This window comes from Amyelois transitella, chromosome 4, assembly GCF_032362555.1.
Source record: "Amyelois transitella isolate CPQ chromosome 4, ilAmyTran1.1, whole genome shotgun sequence".
NCBI classification, from domain to species: domain Eukaryota; kingdom Metazoa; phylum Arthropoda; class Insecta; order Lepidoptera; family Pyralidae; genus Amyelois; species Amyelois transitella.
The window spans coordinates 5,058,527-5,071,436 of record NC_083507.1 but is presented as its reverse complement, the minus strand read 5'-3'; the positions used below and the strand labels follow the sequence as shown (position 1 = coordinate 5,071,436).

General features: G+C 34.3%; 1 protein-coding gene across 1 annotated transcript; it reads right to left on the bottom strand.

Moving 5' to 3' along the window:
- Positions 1-2,273: 2,273 nt before the first annotated feature.
- LOC106138668 (uncharacterized) lies at positions 2,274-12,645 on the bottom strand. Its single transcript, XM_013339883.2, has 5 exons — positions 12,471-12,645; positions 7,645-7,819; positions 6,649-6,754; positions 4,876-5,059; positions 2,274-2,617 (listed from the first exon to the last, which is right to left on the bottom strand). Exons 2-5 carry the CDS (start codon positions 7,799-7,801, stop codon positions 2,516-2,518), a joined length of 549 nt encoding a protein of 182 aa, XP_013195337.2. The 5' UTR covers positions 7,802-7,819; positions 12,471-12,645; the 3' UTR covers positions 2,274-2,515.
- Positions 12,646-12,910: the final 265 nt, after the last annotated feature.

Below are 12,910 nucleotides of genomic sequence, written 5' to 3'. Positions count from 1 at the left end.
ACTTCCTCGCTAGGTGTACATACAATACAAATAAAAATATCTAATTATATGTATAGACAATTCATAATATAAACGTATATATATTGTAACATTGTGGTACTGAACTCATACAGATAACGAGAGAGAGCTCTGGTGTACTGCAACACATGTACTCCTATATCAGACAACAGTCTCCAGCATTCTGTGGTATACATTATTTCTTAAATCTTTTTCAATATAATGTTTATATAAGCGGTTTAGAGAAAAATGAAGAGAGCACTTTACTAAACTTACTTTATATATATCATAGTATATGTATTCATATGGCGTAAAATAACATAGAATATAAATAGTTAGTGCTTGTAGGATTTCTATGGATATAATTAATATAAAAAAGGACATTTAAAGTAGTTCGTGAAATATTTGTACCATAATTATGACCAAAAAACCAATAGAAATTATATACACAATTAGGTACAAGTAATTATGCGCTGGGATATTCATAAAAGGCGAATGTGATTTGGAGGATGCGTTTCCGCACTCGACGACCGTACGATTTCATCGGGCATCGTTCGAATCTCGATTGAAATTGCTTCGTTTTGTTTCGGCAAAACAGCGCGGTGTGCGGTTGTGATGCATGGAGAATTGATTTATTTAGGGCGTCTCCCACAAGCCTGTCTGTTTGGGCCTTTTTACGTGCTGTATTTTAATTTGTGTGGTTGGTAGTAAGTTGAGTATAGCAATACTAATAAGTTCATACTTTTTTTATTAGAACTATAAAGTTATTTATTTAAACTTTATTGAACAAAATACAGGTGTATAGTAGAATAGGCGGCCTCGATGCTAGAAGCATTATAGCTACCAGTTAACCATTTGGGCTGTTACGTTCTATCCTTATAAGTTGGTCTGGGGTAAACGATGCGTGTGGGTAACAAACTGATGTCATTTTAATTAGATACCTTGGAATTCAAAAGAAGGTCAAATTCAATGCCACTGCTGCATCAAAAATCTCTTATTTTTACAATAAAATACAACAATCATGTATCTATATCATAATAAGGAAAGGTCAAAACTTCAATACAATATTTTTTTATCTTAGCATATCTAATTGATCAAAGGCGATGTATCCAGATTCAATTTACAAACATGCTGCTGAATTGTGATGACGACCACTTACGATATTATGTAAAGAAAAGAACCATAGGTACAAAACTTTTAATTATTTGCGTATCTACATACCCGTAATTAATTTTTATTATAAAATTGATAGATTAGGATTTGGTCGTGTTACATTTTCTAGGGTGCTGCTACGTTTCTATATTATTTTTTACAAATATTATTTTTAAAATTTAAATTCATTCATTATATTTAATAATAATTGCTATTCGTGCACTGCTTTTCCTTGTGCGAGTATCTAACACTTGCTAATTGAAAGTTTAGGTCAATCGCACCTACACATCTTAGTGTCAGGTCAAGTTGATCTTGCGCGTTTCACTAAATCTTAGATAGCTATCTAAAGAACACGTTGGTATGTGTACTTCTTCTATCAGTACTATAGAAATCTGAATAATTCAAATTTCTGATCAGTATTTTCTACTCCAAAATAATAATTTAAAGCTTTTTTTTTCATATAGATATGTCCCTATAACATTCGTAATATTGATCGATTAAGAGCGTCGCTGGTCGAAATGGTAAGGTGCCTGGTTAAAATGCGTGATGAGCAGAAAGGCACAGGTTGAAAATCCCACTTCGACTATGTACCAATGACTATTTTCAAAATTATGTGCATTAGTTTGCTAACCGATGCTCTAACGGTGAGGGAAAACATCGTGAAGAAACCTGCACCACGGATCCAATTCGGGTAAGGTAAAGGTGTAAAGGTTGCGGATGGGAGTCGCTTCGTGTAAACATCTGACTCCATGATTAAAGGCATACCCCAGGCTTCTGTCCAGAGAGGTAAGAATGCAACCGTGGCTGAAGCCTGGAGGAAGAAGAACACGCGTAATATTAACTAATCGACGTTTTGAGTTGAGTCAAACTCAAAAAAAATTACTAGAGCATTCAGGACAGCATGAAGAGTATAGTAGGCAATCTTATATCCAGGAATACATATTGGAGGTAATATTACGTTTATCTTTTTTAATTTGCTTAATGTGCTAATTGAAGTCGAATGGGCCGTTGAATTTGTACCGAAGATTTATTGTTAATTCGAATTCCATTAAATATTCAGACTTCTGAGCCGATTAGCCTATAATCATAATTCAGATTTTTTTCGGAAATCTTAATTCACAATCACAAAAATCTAAACGGATGACGCACTGAATTGAAGTCACATTGGCACATAATAGGATGTCTAGAATCTAAGCGGAATGTCCAGGAAAAGTTTCATGCGCTCGCCTATGTCCGCTACTGAGCGCTCGTCAAGCTGCTAGCTGTCGAGTGCTGGCTCTTCCTCCGCATCGTCCTCGTCGAGTGGCTGGCTGGTAAGCGCGGCCCAGAGCGGCGAGCGCGCCCCGAGCTGCGCCGAGCCCCGCCGCTAGCTGTCTCGCGTACACCCCGCCGTTGCCGCTGCGGTCCCAACTGCCCCCACTGCGCTGAATAATATAGCGCCCACTTCGCGGTCTGGCGTTATTTCCACCTGTAAGAATAAATCGAAAATTGTCATTCATTTTTGTTCTGTCTCTATGAATGAGAGAATGAGTAAGTTATATACAGTTGTAACATGAAGTTCACATTAGCTATTGTAGTGGTTTTAGAGTGCCTTCCTAATTTCAAGATAGATATGTCTCCAGCGAAAATTTTACATAGGTATGTTACTAAATTGTCGTTGATAAATTAACGTCTATTTGACCCACTGTGTGGTATATTGACCTTGTCATTGACACAATATGCACGCAAACTGGATGCGCTTAAAGACTAATATTTTTGACCACAGAACGACTAAGGTTAAATATTTCTTCATTGAAACATTGTTTTTTTTTCTATTAATAAATATACTTACTTCGATTTTGACTTCAAACTTTTTATACATCGTTCTTTTTTATAAACTAGGAATATGTGTAACATTTATTAAAATGTTACGGATGACAAAAAATAATGACGATTCATATAACAGAAAGGTTTTTAATCGATTCAATTCAATCGATTGTTCGGTATTGAATCGTTGTTCGTAGTTACAATTGTAAAGTTACAAACAAGTGCCGTGTGGTTCCCGGCACCAATAAAAAAAGAATAGGACCACTCCATCTCGTTCCTATGGATGTCGTAAAAGGGATAGGCTTATAAACTTGGGATTCTTCTTTTAGGCGATATGCTAGCAACCTGTCACTATTTGAATCTCAATTCCATCATAGGGCCAAACAGCTGAACGTGGCCTATCAGTCTTTTCAAGACTGTTGGCTCTGTCTACCCCGCAAGGGATATGGACGTGATTATAGGTATGTATGTATGTACAAACAATTGAATCACAATGGGGTTTTATCAGAAAAGGTACCTTTTCTTAATATGACTATAGATGAAAAAAATACTTAATTTAGGTATTAACATAAATTTTAACATATTCTATAATTTAAAAAGAAAACTATGCAAAATTATTATATGATATTAAAATATATTATTTAAATTTTGAAATATATACGTATGAAAATCATTAATAATATATATTATACTCGTATCTAGAAGTTATGAAAGTTTTAATTTAAGTTGCGTAGTATTTGACCCACTACTACCCCTACCAATTGTAATGAAATTAATTGTAATCATCCACTTCTATAGAGTTTTTTCTAGAAATACTAAGTGATAATGTATAATTAGGCATTATTTAATCATGAACAAAAGGTGTTCAGTAGTAAAGCCTCAGTGAAACTCGTGAAAGTATATAATCTTCATTCAATGAGGCATTGTATTTATTTTTAAATAGACCACCATAAACAACGCATAATTAAGAAAGAAAAAGCGCCGATTAAAATTAATGTGAAATAAAAAAAAGTTATTAGGTCAGAAGTTAAAGTCAGAATATACAAACTAGGATGCTGTCTTCGTCTTATGTACGAGTATGTATGCTTCAGGCTTGACTGTACACTCCCCGTTACATTTTGGTTCAATATGCCGCCCGTGACGTAAGACATTGCTTTATCCCTTTAGTGCATAATCTTCTATAAGACTTCTGCGACAAAAGCAATGATACTGAAAACGTGTATTGCATGATTTGCAAATTTGAGTGATTTCCCTTGAAATAGCTCATATTGTTATTATTCAAGTAAATATTCTCTAAAGAAAATTTATCATAATCGTTAGTTATTTATTTAAGAAGGTTATGTTTATGTGTCATTATCTTGCCGCTAAGTGCACTAAGCAAAGTTCACTCCGCTACTAATGTGTTGGTGGCTAGATGTAGGTATTTTGCAAATAATGCTGCATACATATCCAATTGAAGACACGCTACGAGTTTGCTTGCGATTGCGACACGGGTGTGTTTGTTTATTCGAGGCCAGACTTCCAGTTCGATAATGAGTTTTGCTTGTATATTTTCTACACTAGTACTTCGGTAGATTTAGTTTGGCTCTTGTTATGTGGGCGTGATGAACTTGAACTAAATTTTCTCTTACAACTTCTGATCACTATTTTCATGTATGTATATGCCAGAGTTTTATTTCAAATTTATTTCGATGACGCAAAATATAATAATAGCCTTAGTAAACAATTGGTAGTCAGTTCTACATCCATGAGTTTTTTTATTTAGATTTACCAGCCACGAAGAATGATTGATTTAGTTGAATTTGTTGAAAATGGTGATTGCTATCTAATGGAACAAATAATGTTTTTGGCACAGCAGTATAAGGTTAAGCATCAGCTATTTGAAAGTTTGTACCTATTTTGAAAGTACGTATGAGTTACCTGCGATACAGTGGTCTGCTCAGGGTCCGATCTCTCCTCGAGCACGGTGTCGAGTTCCAGCGTGGGGGGCGGCCGGGGCGACCTGATGAGACTGACGGGGCGAGGCTTGCACTTTACTGGGGACAGCCGCACCACCGATAACTCCCCGCGATCTAACTCGCAGTTCCGACGACGAGCGCGTTCTCTGCACAAAATAGACTAATACAAATTTTCGCTCACGGCTTTGTTTTCGTAGCTTATATTTCTACTGCACGTCCAGTCCCGCAAAAACGAAGGAAAAGTACGGTTTGAGTTATTTCTTTAAAGACAGAAATAAAAATCCTCTCTCATTATAATATTAGTATGGAATATTGATAAGTTACGAAAGTCATTAATACAAAAAAGTTATCGAGGATACGAGATTTTTCTTTAATAATAAATAAAATGTCCTCAGAGAACTCCTCACTTATCTTAGCGGCTTCATGATCTCTTAACGGAATAATTTATGTGATAATTATTTTAATAGAACGGGGAGAAAATTGTTAATCAACGCGCAGACCCGGCTTATGTTAGGCTCCCTGGAGACCCGTGCCGTCTGCCAGCAAGACTGGTGGCATAATTGATGTAGTTATGTTATGCGAAATGTGGTGTGATGGCGCTTAGCATAATTAAATTAACATTTAATATTCAATTCTAAATTTTATACGTGAAGGTAATTTTACCCTCGACAAATTAATGTTATCGTGACATGCAATGAGTACAATAAGAGAATTAAAATATTCTAAGGCCGTATGTTTCATTGATGTGCCTATCTGTAGTGCGGTCAAGCACTAAGCCCATTGACCTGATTTTATGCCTTCTCTTCATGGATGCAAACTACACTAGTCACTGATTATTCGTTAACACGGCCTACTTTGCATACCAAACACAAATCATACAAGTACGTATGTAGGTACCTAAGCATCTAGTAAACCTACTAGGTTACAGCTGCCGTGAAAATTGTTTCTTAGGTTTTAAATAGGTTCACGAGCGACGGTTTCTAATGACTATTGATATTGAATGTGGATATTGGTGTATTTTTCTATAAGATTGTATTTACTGAACAAATGCATAGTTTTTGATGTGGAAGAAATGCTATATACTGCTATGCTTGTGAAGATAAACTTATCCTAAGATCCTGTTGGTAGCGGTATAGACTGATTTCTATCAAACATTCGATTTACAGGGAGAGCGCATTTGATTGAATTTGTAAGCTAGTATAGGATAGCTAGAGTTTGGGCTGAAATGTACAATCAAAACGAAGGTAAATTTAATATTGTTATAGTTAGATGGAACTTCGTTATGTTTGTGTAAAAAGTGATAAATATTTTTAATGTTGTCGACGTGCTGATATCAGGCACACATACTTGGACAGATTATTTAAAAAAAATGCTTTAGTAGCCAATGTTTATGACAACTTAATAGTTAAGTATATTAGATGCGTAATTCTGAACCTTATCTCTGATAAACCTTTCCCTGGCGCATGAGCCACCAACGTGACGATTCGTAGCGTTGCTGGTTTGCTTAGTATTGGTTTCACAAAGACATTGTGATGTACACTTTCGCTTCAAACTTACTTATGTTATTTGATTTGAGAATGACATATCTTTTCTTAGATTCCTTTTTGTTCCAAAGTAAAGAAAGCATAGCGTAATACCTGCCCTAGCGTAATTCTTCGACCATAATATCAAACCCAGGACCAAAGACCAAACTGTCACCGTACAACGGGTTGGAATGTATTTGAGTGCTCCGTACCTTGCTAACTTTGCTCTTCTGCGAAGACAACAGATGACCGTCAGTGCCAGCAGTGGAAAGCCGAAGATACAGGATACTATTGGTACCACGATTGATTCGGGGGTCACTGAAACAAATGTTTTTATCGTCAATCGAATTTACTTATGGCTATATCTAACATTCTTCGTCTTATGGTGCCGTTTTCTAACGAAGGTGGAAAAGAGATGTGTTGCTGAGGTGGAACCACTGACGGAGGTCGGCAAGTGGGTTTCTCCATCTGAGGGTGAGCTTATGTTTTCTTCAGGTTTGCCTAAAATAATGACTAAAAAAAGTTTGTACTTGTGGTTATAGAACGTTGGAAATATCTACACTTAATTAGGTACATTTTTTTAATGATAGGTGTAAATGTCTTTATTCAAGAACTTACATTACACATTTCTATAAGAAAAACATCAATATGTATTTTATGAGCTCAGCAATAATCATAAGAAACTTTTTAATCAATAATTTAGTCATAAATAACATAGCAGGTGACAAGCTTTATTCAATGAAATATAAATTTGATGGTTTCTGAGAAAAAAGGGTTAACGGAAATAGAACCAATGTACGAAAACAATGAAATAACCGGTCCCACGGGAGTCGCAACTCCAGTTTATGCTCTATTGATCGATGAAAGGCGTAACAAAAAGAAAACAAATTATAGCCAATGGTTCCACCAAATGAAAGCTATTACAGTAACGGGTTCTGTAAGTGTTCATATTGCGAGGAAGGAGCTATCGAATCTGATGGTGTAGCAATTGTTTCCGTTAATATTTATTTTCAGTAGCTTTTGCTCAGACGTTGTACTCGTTCAATATAAAATGTCAAATCCGTTATGATGAAAAGTTATGAAGACGTAATAACGTCTTCATAACTTCGCTGGATATAGGATCTAAGGCCAAAACATTAAAACGACAAAGCATTCAATGTCACGCCGTAATGTTAGCGAGCTGTCTGCTCATAAAACAAAAGACATACCAGTGGGGTAAATGATTATGGGGGTGGGCCGTTTGCTTCCATTGGCACTAGGTTTAGCTACGCCATTCGCAGAGGTCACCGTAGTGGAAGAGGTGGTAGTGCTGCCTCCGAACCTCTGCAACAGCCCCAGAGGATCCATCGTTGTACTTCGTGTCATTATCAGGAGTCAGGTGGCCTACGAAAAATATTTCATAATTACCACATTCTATGAATAATGTGTTTTTTAAATCTTACACATCTTCGTCCCAGCCAGCTACAAAGCTAAAGATAAAATTGGTTAATATGTACATATATTATCATATTTGATTTCATAATGATATACAACAGATTGTTAATCTAGCATAGCTTTTTGATGAATTATTTATTCAATAAATTGACATGATAAAGATTCACGTTATCGTGGGAAAATCAGCTGAGTAGAGAATCCCTCCATGGCAAATGAATACGTTCTTTTTTTTCTTATGAAGGTCAGAAATGCAAAATTTTTAATAGAAATAATTTTATTTTCAAAATAGGATAAAAGGTATCATCAACTGATATTAAATCTTATATTTTATACAGCAAACTATCGGATTAAACTACACCTGATGTAGATGGGCGTCAGATACGAGTAAGCAGCAGAGTATGCTTTATATTGCAGTATTTAGCAAATTCCAAGCTTAGGAACTAACAACTCAGAATGAAATTAGTAAAACTTTAGGCGTATAATATGAGAGAACAAAGTTTCGCGACAGAATAAGTATTTTAGTATTCCACTTAGTAGTCGTTACAAAGTTTTAATAAATAAGTTTTGTCTTTCACAGTAGAAATAATTTTATCTTATTTCTAATCTTGTACATAAATTGCTTTAGAAAATATGTTAATTATTTTAACCAAGTGAACATAATCACGCACTTAAATATGATCCATACATTATATATGTAGATATATATTATGAAGGCAATGATTGAGTAGCACATTTGCAGATAATAATACCTTAAAGAAGTCAGTTACGCTTTACGTGGAAGGGAATTCCTTCCAGTAAACCTGGGCAAAATAATAAATGTTAGAAGTCTCAGCATATGTCACAGTCCTTATAATCCTGCATATACCACAAAATCTTAAATATCAGGGATTTACATAGTAGTTATGTGATATCACCGTCCTAAAATAAAAATTTACTATTTGAGGTCGAGGTTACGATCCTTACAACAAAACTGTGTTGATTTGACAACACGTAACAATTTTTAGACTTATTGTCATTACATCATTATAGTCGCTATTGTACCTCCATTTTCATTGTAAAGTTAAGGTCAAGTTAATTATCAAAAGCAAGCACCAAATATTATTTCATATAAGTATTAACTTAAAAATCATTTATCAATGAAATAAGTTATCCGAGTAATTATTTTATGCAAATTAGTTTAGGTCTACTTGTCATAACTGGTAACATCTGGCCTTGTTCCCTGACGTTTTGAAGATGTGTTATCAACTTTTAATGAGCATGTCAGCGACTTGTGATAATGAAGAAAACCATACATATTGAACAGTGAACCCTTTTCTGGATAATCTTAAGCTATTAAAACGTTGTTTAATTTTTAAAAATATTGTCCACCGTCAATCAAGTCAGTCAAAAACATTGAAAATTGAAATTATTTGCTTAGTCCTTTATTTTGTTAATTAAATACGTTGGCGGCGAATATTTATATTTTATACCAAATTATATTTATCTAGTGTTATGATTCCGCTTGAGATACGAATAAAGTAAAACTAAGGCGAACAGTTCTTTGGAAAATATGATACTCGTACGTACCCTAAAAACGCGTCAAATCGCGTATAAAATTCAATAAGAGTTAAAAACAGGACATAGCAAGTATATATATGTACATATAATATTCCCGATATTTCGAATAAAATGTTTGGTCGTAAATTTCACCCGGCGCATTTTGCGGTGTCGACTTTATAGATTCTGTGTTGATATTGCAAATAGTTCTGAGATCGACTTTAGAAACATTGAAACCTAGTATAGCTTTATTATTTATCTTCTACTATTTCAATGTTTATCTATATATTTGTTAAGGCTATATGTTTAATACTTAGTAATATTTTAACCACTTAGTGTAAGGAATTTCAAATGTACAATTTGCTTTTTTGTGTCCTTTGGTTTTATGAATTTTGTGTTACGAATGATAGAATTGAAATTTAAAAAAAAATGAATTAAATAGTACAGTATACAATATATACTGTACTTTTTAATTACATAAACAAATACAAAAGTAAAGCTTAAAACTCGAAATTCACGCCGTCAAACCCCCGGGTATCTACAAGTTGCTAAACGAGTATACCTATAATTTAACAGGTGCTACGAACTATTGGGCTTTGCATACATAGATAACACTGCACTAGCAGTATAGTATGCAGTCGAGAGAAAGGATCTGTTTTGGTAATCGAATTTGTACGAGTAAGTTTTAAATTGCACTCCGAAACCATGTGTTGTGCAAGATTTAGGTCATGAAGATTTAAGCATATTTACATAAGTTCTATCTTTATGTCGAAGATGCCAATACAATTACCATTTTGTACAAAACCTAGTTGTGTTTGATACCAAGCTCTTTGTGTTTCGATGTGAAAGTTAGGGTGTTGGTTCCGATTCTAGATAATTTATAGTCAGCTTTAAAAATCTAGGTCACTCATTCGCACGAAAATAACGTGGAATTTTAATTTATTTTTGTGGTTTTTGAATAATATTATGGTGATGAAATATTCAAAGAGATAATGGAGAGTAACTATATTTGTACACTTGTCAACAAGGGTGTTAGCTGTAAATCAGCAATTTGCCTATATACTGTGCTGCCGTGTGGAATACAAATATTTGAACGGTATTGGGTTTGCTGTTATTTTCTTTATTTTATGTATGTGTATATGTTAAAATTTTCAAACTATTTCAAGAGTTTCATTCACTTACTACCAGTAACTTTCGCCTGCAGCTGGTGGTTTAGGTGATTAAAAATGCAAGTGGTTTTGTCGTGAAAGATGGACAAACAATCACTTTGACATTTTCACGTTTATAATATTATTATAGATGTAATCAGTTCACAAAGAACTCTGACAGTGATTGAATACAAATCGATTTCGGCTGATCATTAGTTTATTCTATTGTAAAAGTAGATGAAATTAATATTTCACATAAAAAAAGAGAAACCCTATTGATTTACTAACTGATATTAGACATGAGTCATGTGCAATAATATATCAGTAACTAAATGTGACATGACGTATTTGTGTTGCAAGTCGACAAGTTATACACTGGATGGATGTTATGGATTTGGTTACCATTTGAAATAAGTTCTGTTTGTAAAGAAAATTAATATCAAAGAAGTTTAAATTTATTAACATTCGTGAAGGAAATTAACTATTACACAATAACTTAAAAAAATATACAAGGGTATAGCTTTAGAGTTTTCAACTTGCGCAAAGCAGTTTCCTTTTAATTTGTTTAATGAGAATTTTCTGAGCAAAACTTTCTGTACGAATCCATAAATATGAGTTGTTTCATAAAGTGAATTCAGTTGCAGTTGTACGTACATTTTCATTTAAGAGCTACTAAAAAAGAGCTTCTAAATTAAATAAATTTTTGCTTATCATAAAATTTTTCTTGCGCCTACATAAATCAGAATATTTGTTTTTGTCTTCTGTGTTTACACTTTTTTGTAATACAAATTTAAAGGCAAAACTGCAAGATTTAGCTGGTTTTTCGAGAAGCTTCAAATAATTTGGTATGTCTACATTATTACCAAATTCATCGGTACAAACTAGGTCGCAAATGAGTATTGAATACTTTACATTGCCGCCATGCGAAAATCATAATGACGCAACCTGTTTGAAGCACAGCACAAGCAATCACAGGTAAACAGTTCAGAAACAATTAAGTATAGCAGATATAGAAGTAATTCAGAAATAATGTGGGCATATTTGGGAATCCAAGTTGGAGGATATATCTGATTTTGGTGTAATCGCTTGCTCGCGAAATATTAATTTGTTTCCTTAAAACTCGATGAAGTAATATTTACTTTCAATACAAAGTTTGGAGTGATTAATGACATATACTTTTTATGGTTTGATTATAGTTGCGCCGCCTCTTATGATGCAAGTAAATTTGATACGATTAATGTTTTTTTTAATTATAAAAACTACTTCACCTGGTTTTGGTTGACCGGTTGAATTATTCTACTTCTACAGATAAATATAACACTTCCATCTGGTATTTTAAATTCAATGGTTCATATTAGAACAAATGCTATAATGTTAGGGAGAGTTATAATGATGTTGGCATTTCTTTAAGATTAATATGTTTTACGGCAATAAAGCACCGACCACACATAACATGGCCTTAACCTTACAAATAAAGATAGAGCCGATAGTCACAAAACCACGTAAGAAGGCTACGTTTAGCTGGATGTCCCAGAGTGTAAGCCTATAGCCTAGTTCTTTTTTAAATAAATTCCATTTTTTTGGGTAGCGTGGTCAATATATACTGCTAAGCTAAAGAAAAGCTTCCTACTGTATGAACAAAAAGTCCTAGTGCTAAGCCGTGTGTGCCCTGAGAGGGACATCATGAAACTACAAGGGTTGCTTGTTGATTAGAGAACCCACAAAAACTTACTCACCTAATTAATGGTTCTTTTTTTAATAAAACGGACTGCTAAAACGAGAATTAAAGTGCAAGCAAATTTAAAGAATTTTCATATAGAGATCTAAAAAGGATGTAGATAGTTCAAATGTTATAGGATTATGCAGCTTGCACTGTGCCAGAAACACCTGCTTTACATGTAATTTTTTTAACTTACCAATGTTTTGTTTGGTTGCACTTCAGCTCTTCGGTTGCAATCCTACATTGTTATCATTATCGAGTTAAAGAAGGTTAGAAAAGTGTGAACTCGTATTCAACTGTATTATATACAGTATTTCGCTCGCAAAAGGGGTCGGTGTCAGGGGATGCGGCACAGGGAGCGGGCGTCCCGAAGCTCGCCCGTTGGAGAACTGAAGCCCGCACGCCGCTCGCCTGAAACTGAAACAATTCGGCCTCCCTTGCTGGCAGTGACCTCATTGAATATTTGCGCTGGATAAAAATTATTGTAAACAGCGGAAACATACTTTAAAACAGGAGTTGTGATTTGAAATTTTTTATGTGAAACAAAAAAAGAATGACTAAATTATCTATCCAAATAAAATTCAACTGAACTGAACTAATAAAATGTCACATTTAAAAATAATCCCTTCCTGTTTG

Coding starts and splice junctions, on each gene's coding strand:
- LOC106138668 (XM_013339883.2), bottom strand. CDS start 7,801: ATGACACGAAGTACAACGATGGATCCTCTGGGGCTGTTGCAGAGGTTC. Junction 5,060..6,648: donor AGAAGAGCAAAGTTAGCAAG/GTACGGAGCACT, acceptor TATTTTGTGCAG/AGAACGCGCTCGTCGTCGGA. Junction 2,618..4,875: donor AGCAGACCACTGTATCGCAG/GTAACTCATACG, acceptor TTATTCTTACAG/GTGGAAATAACGCCAGACCG.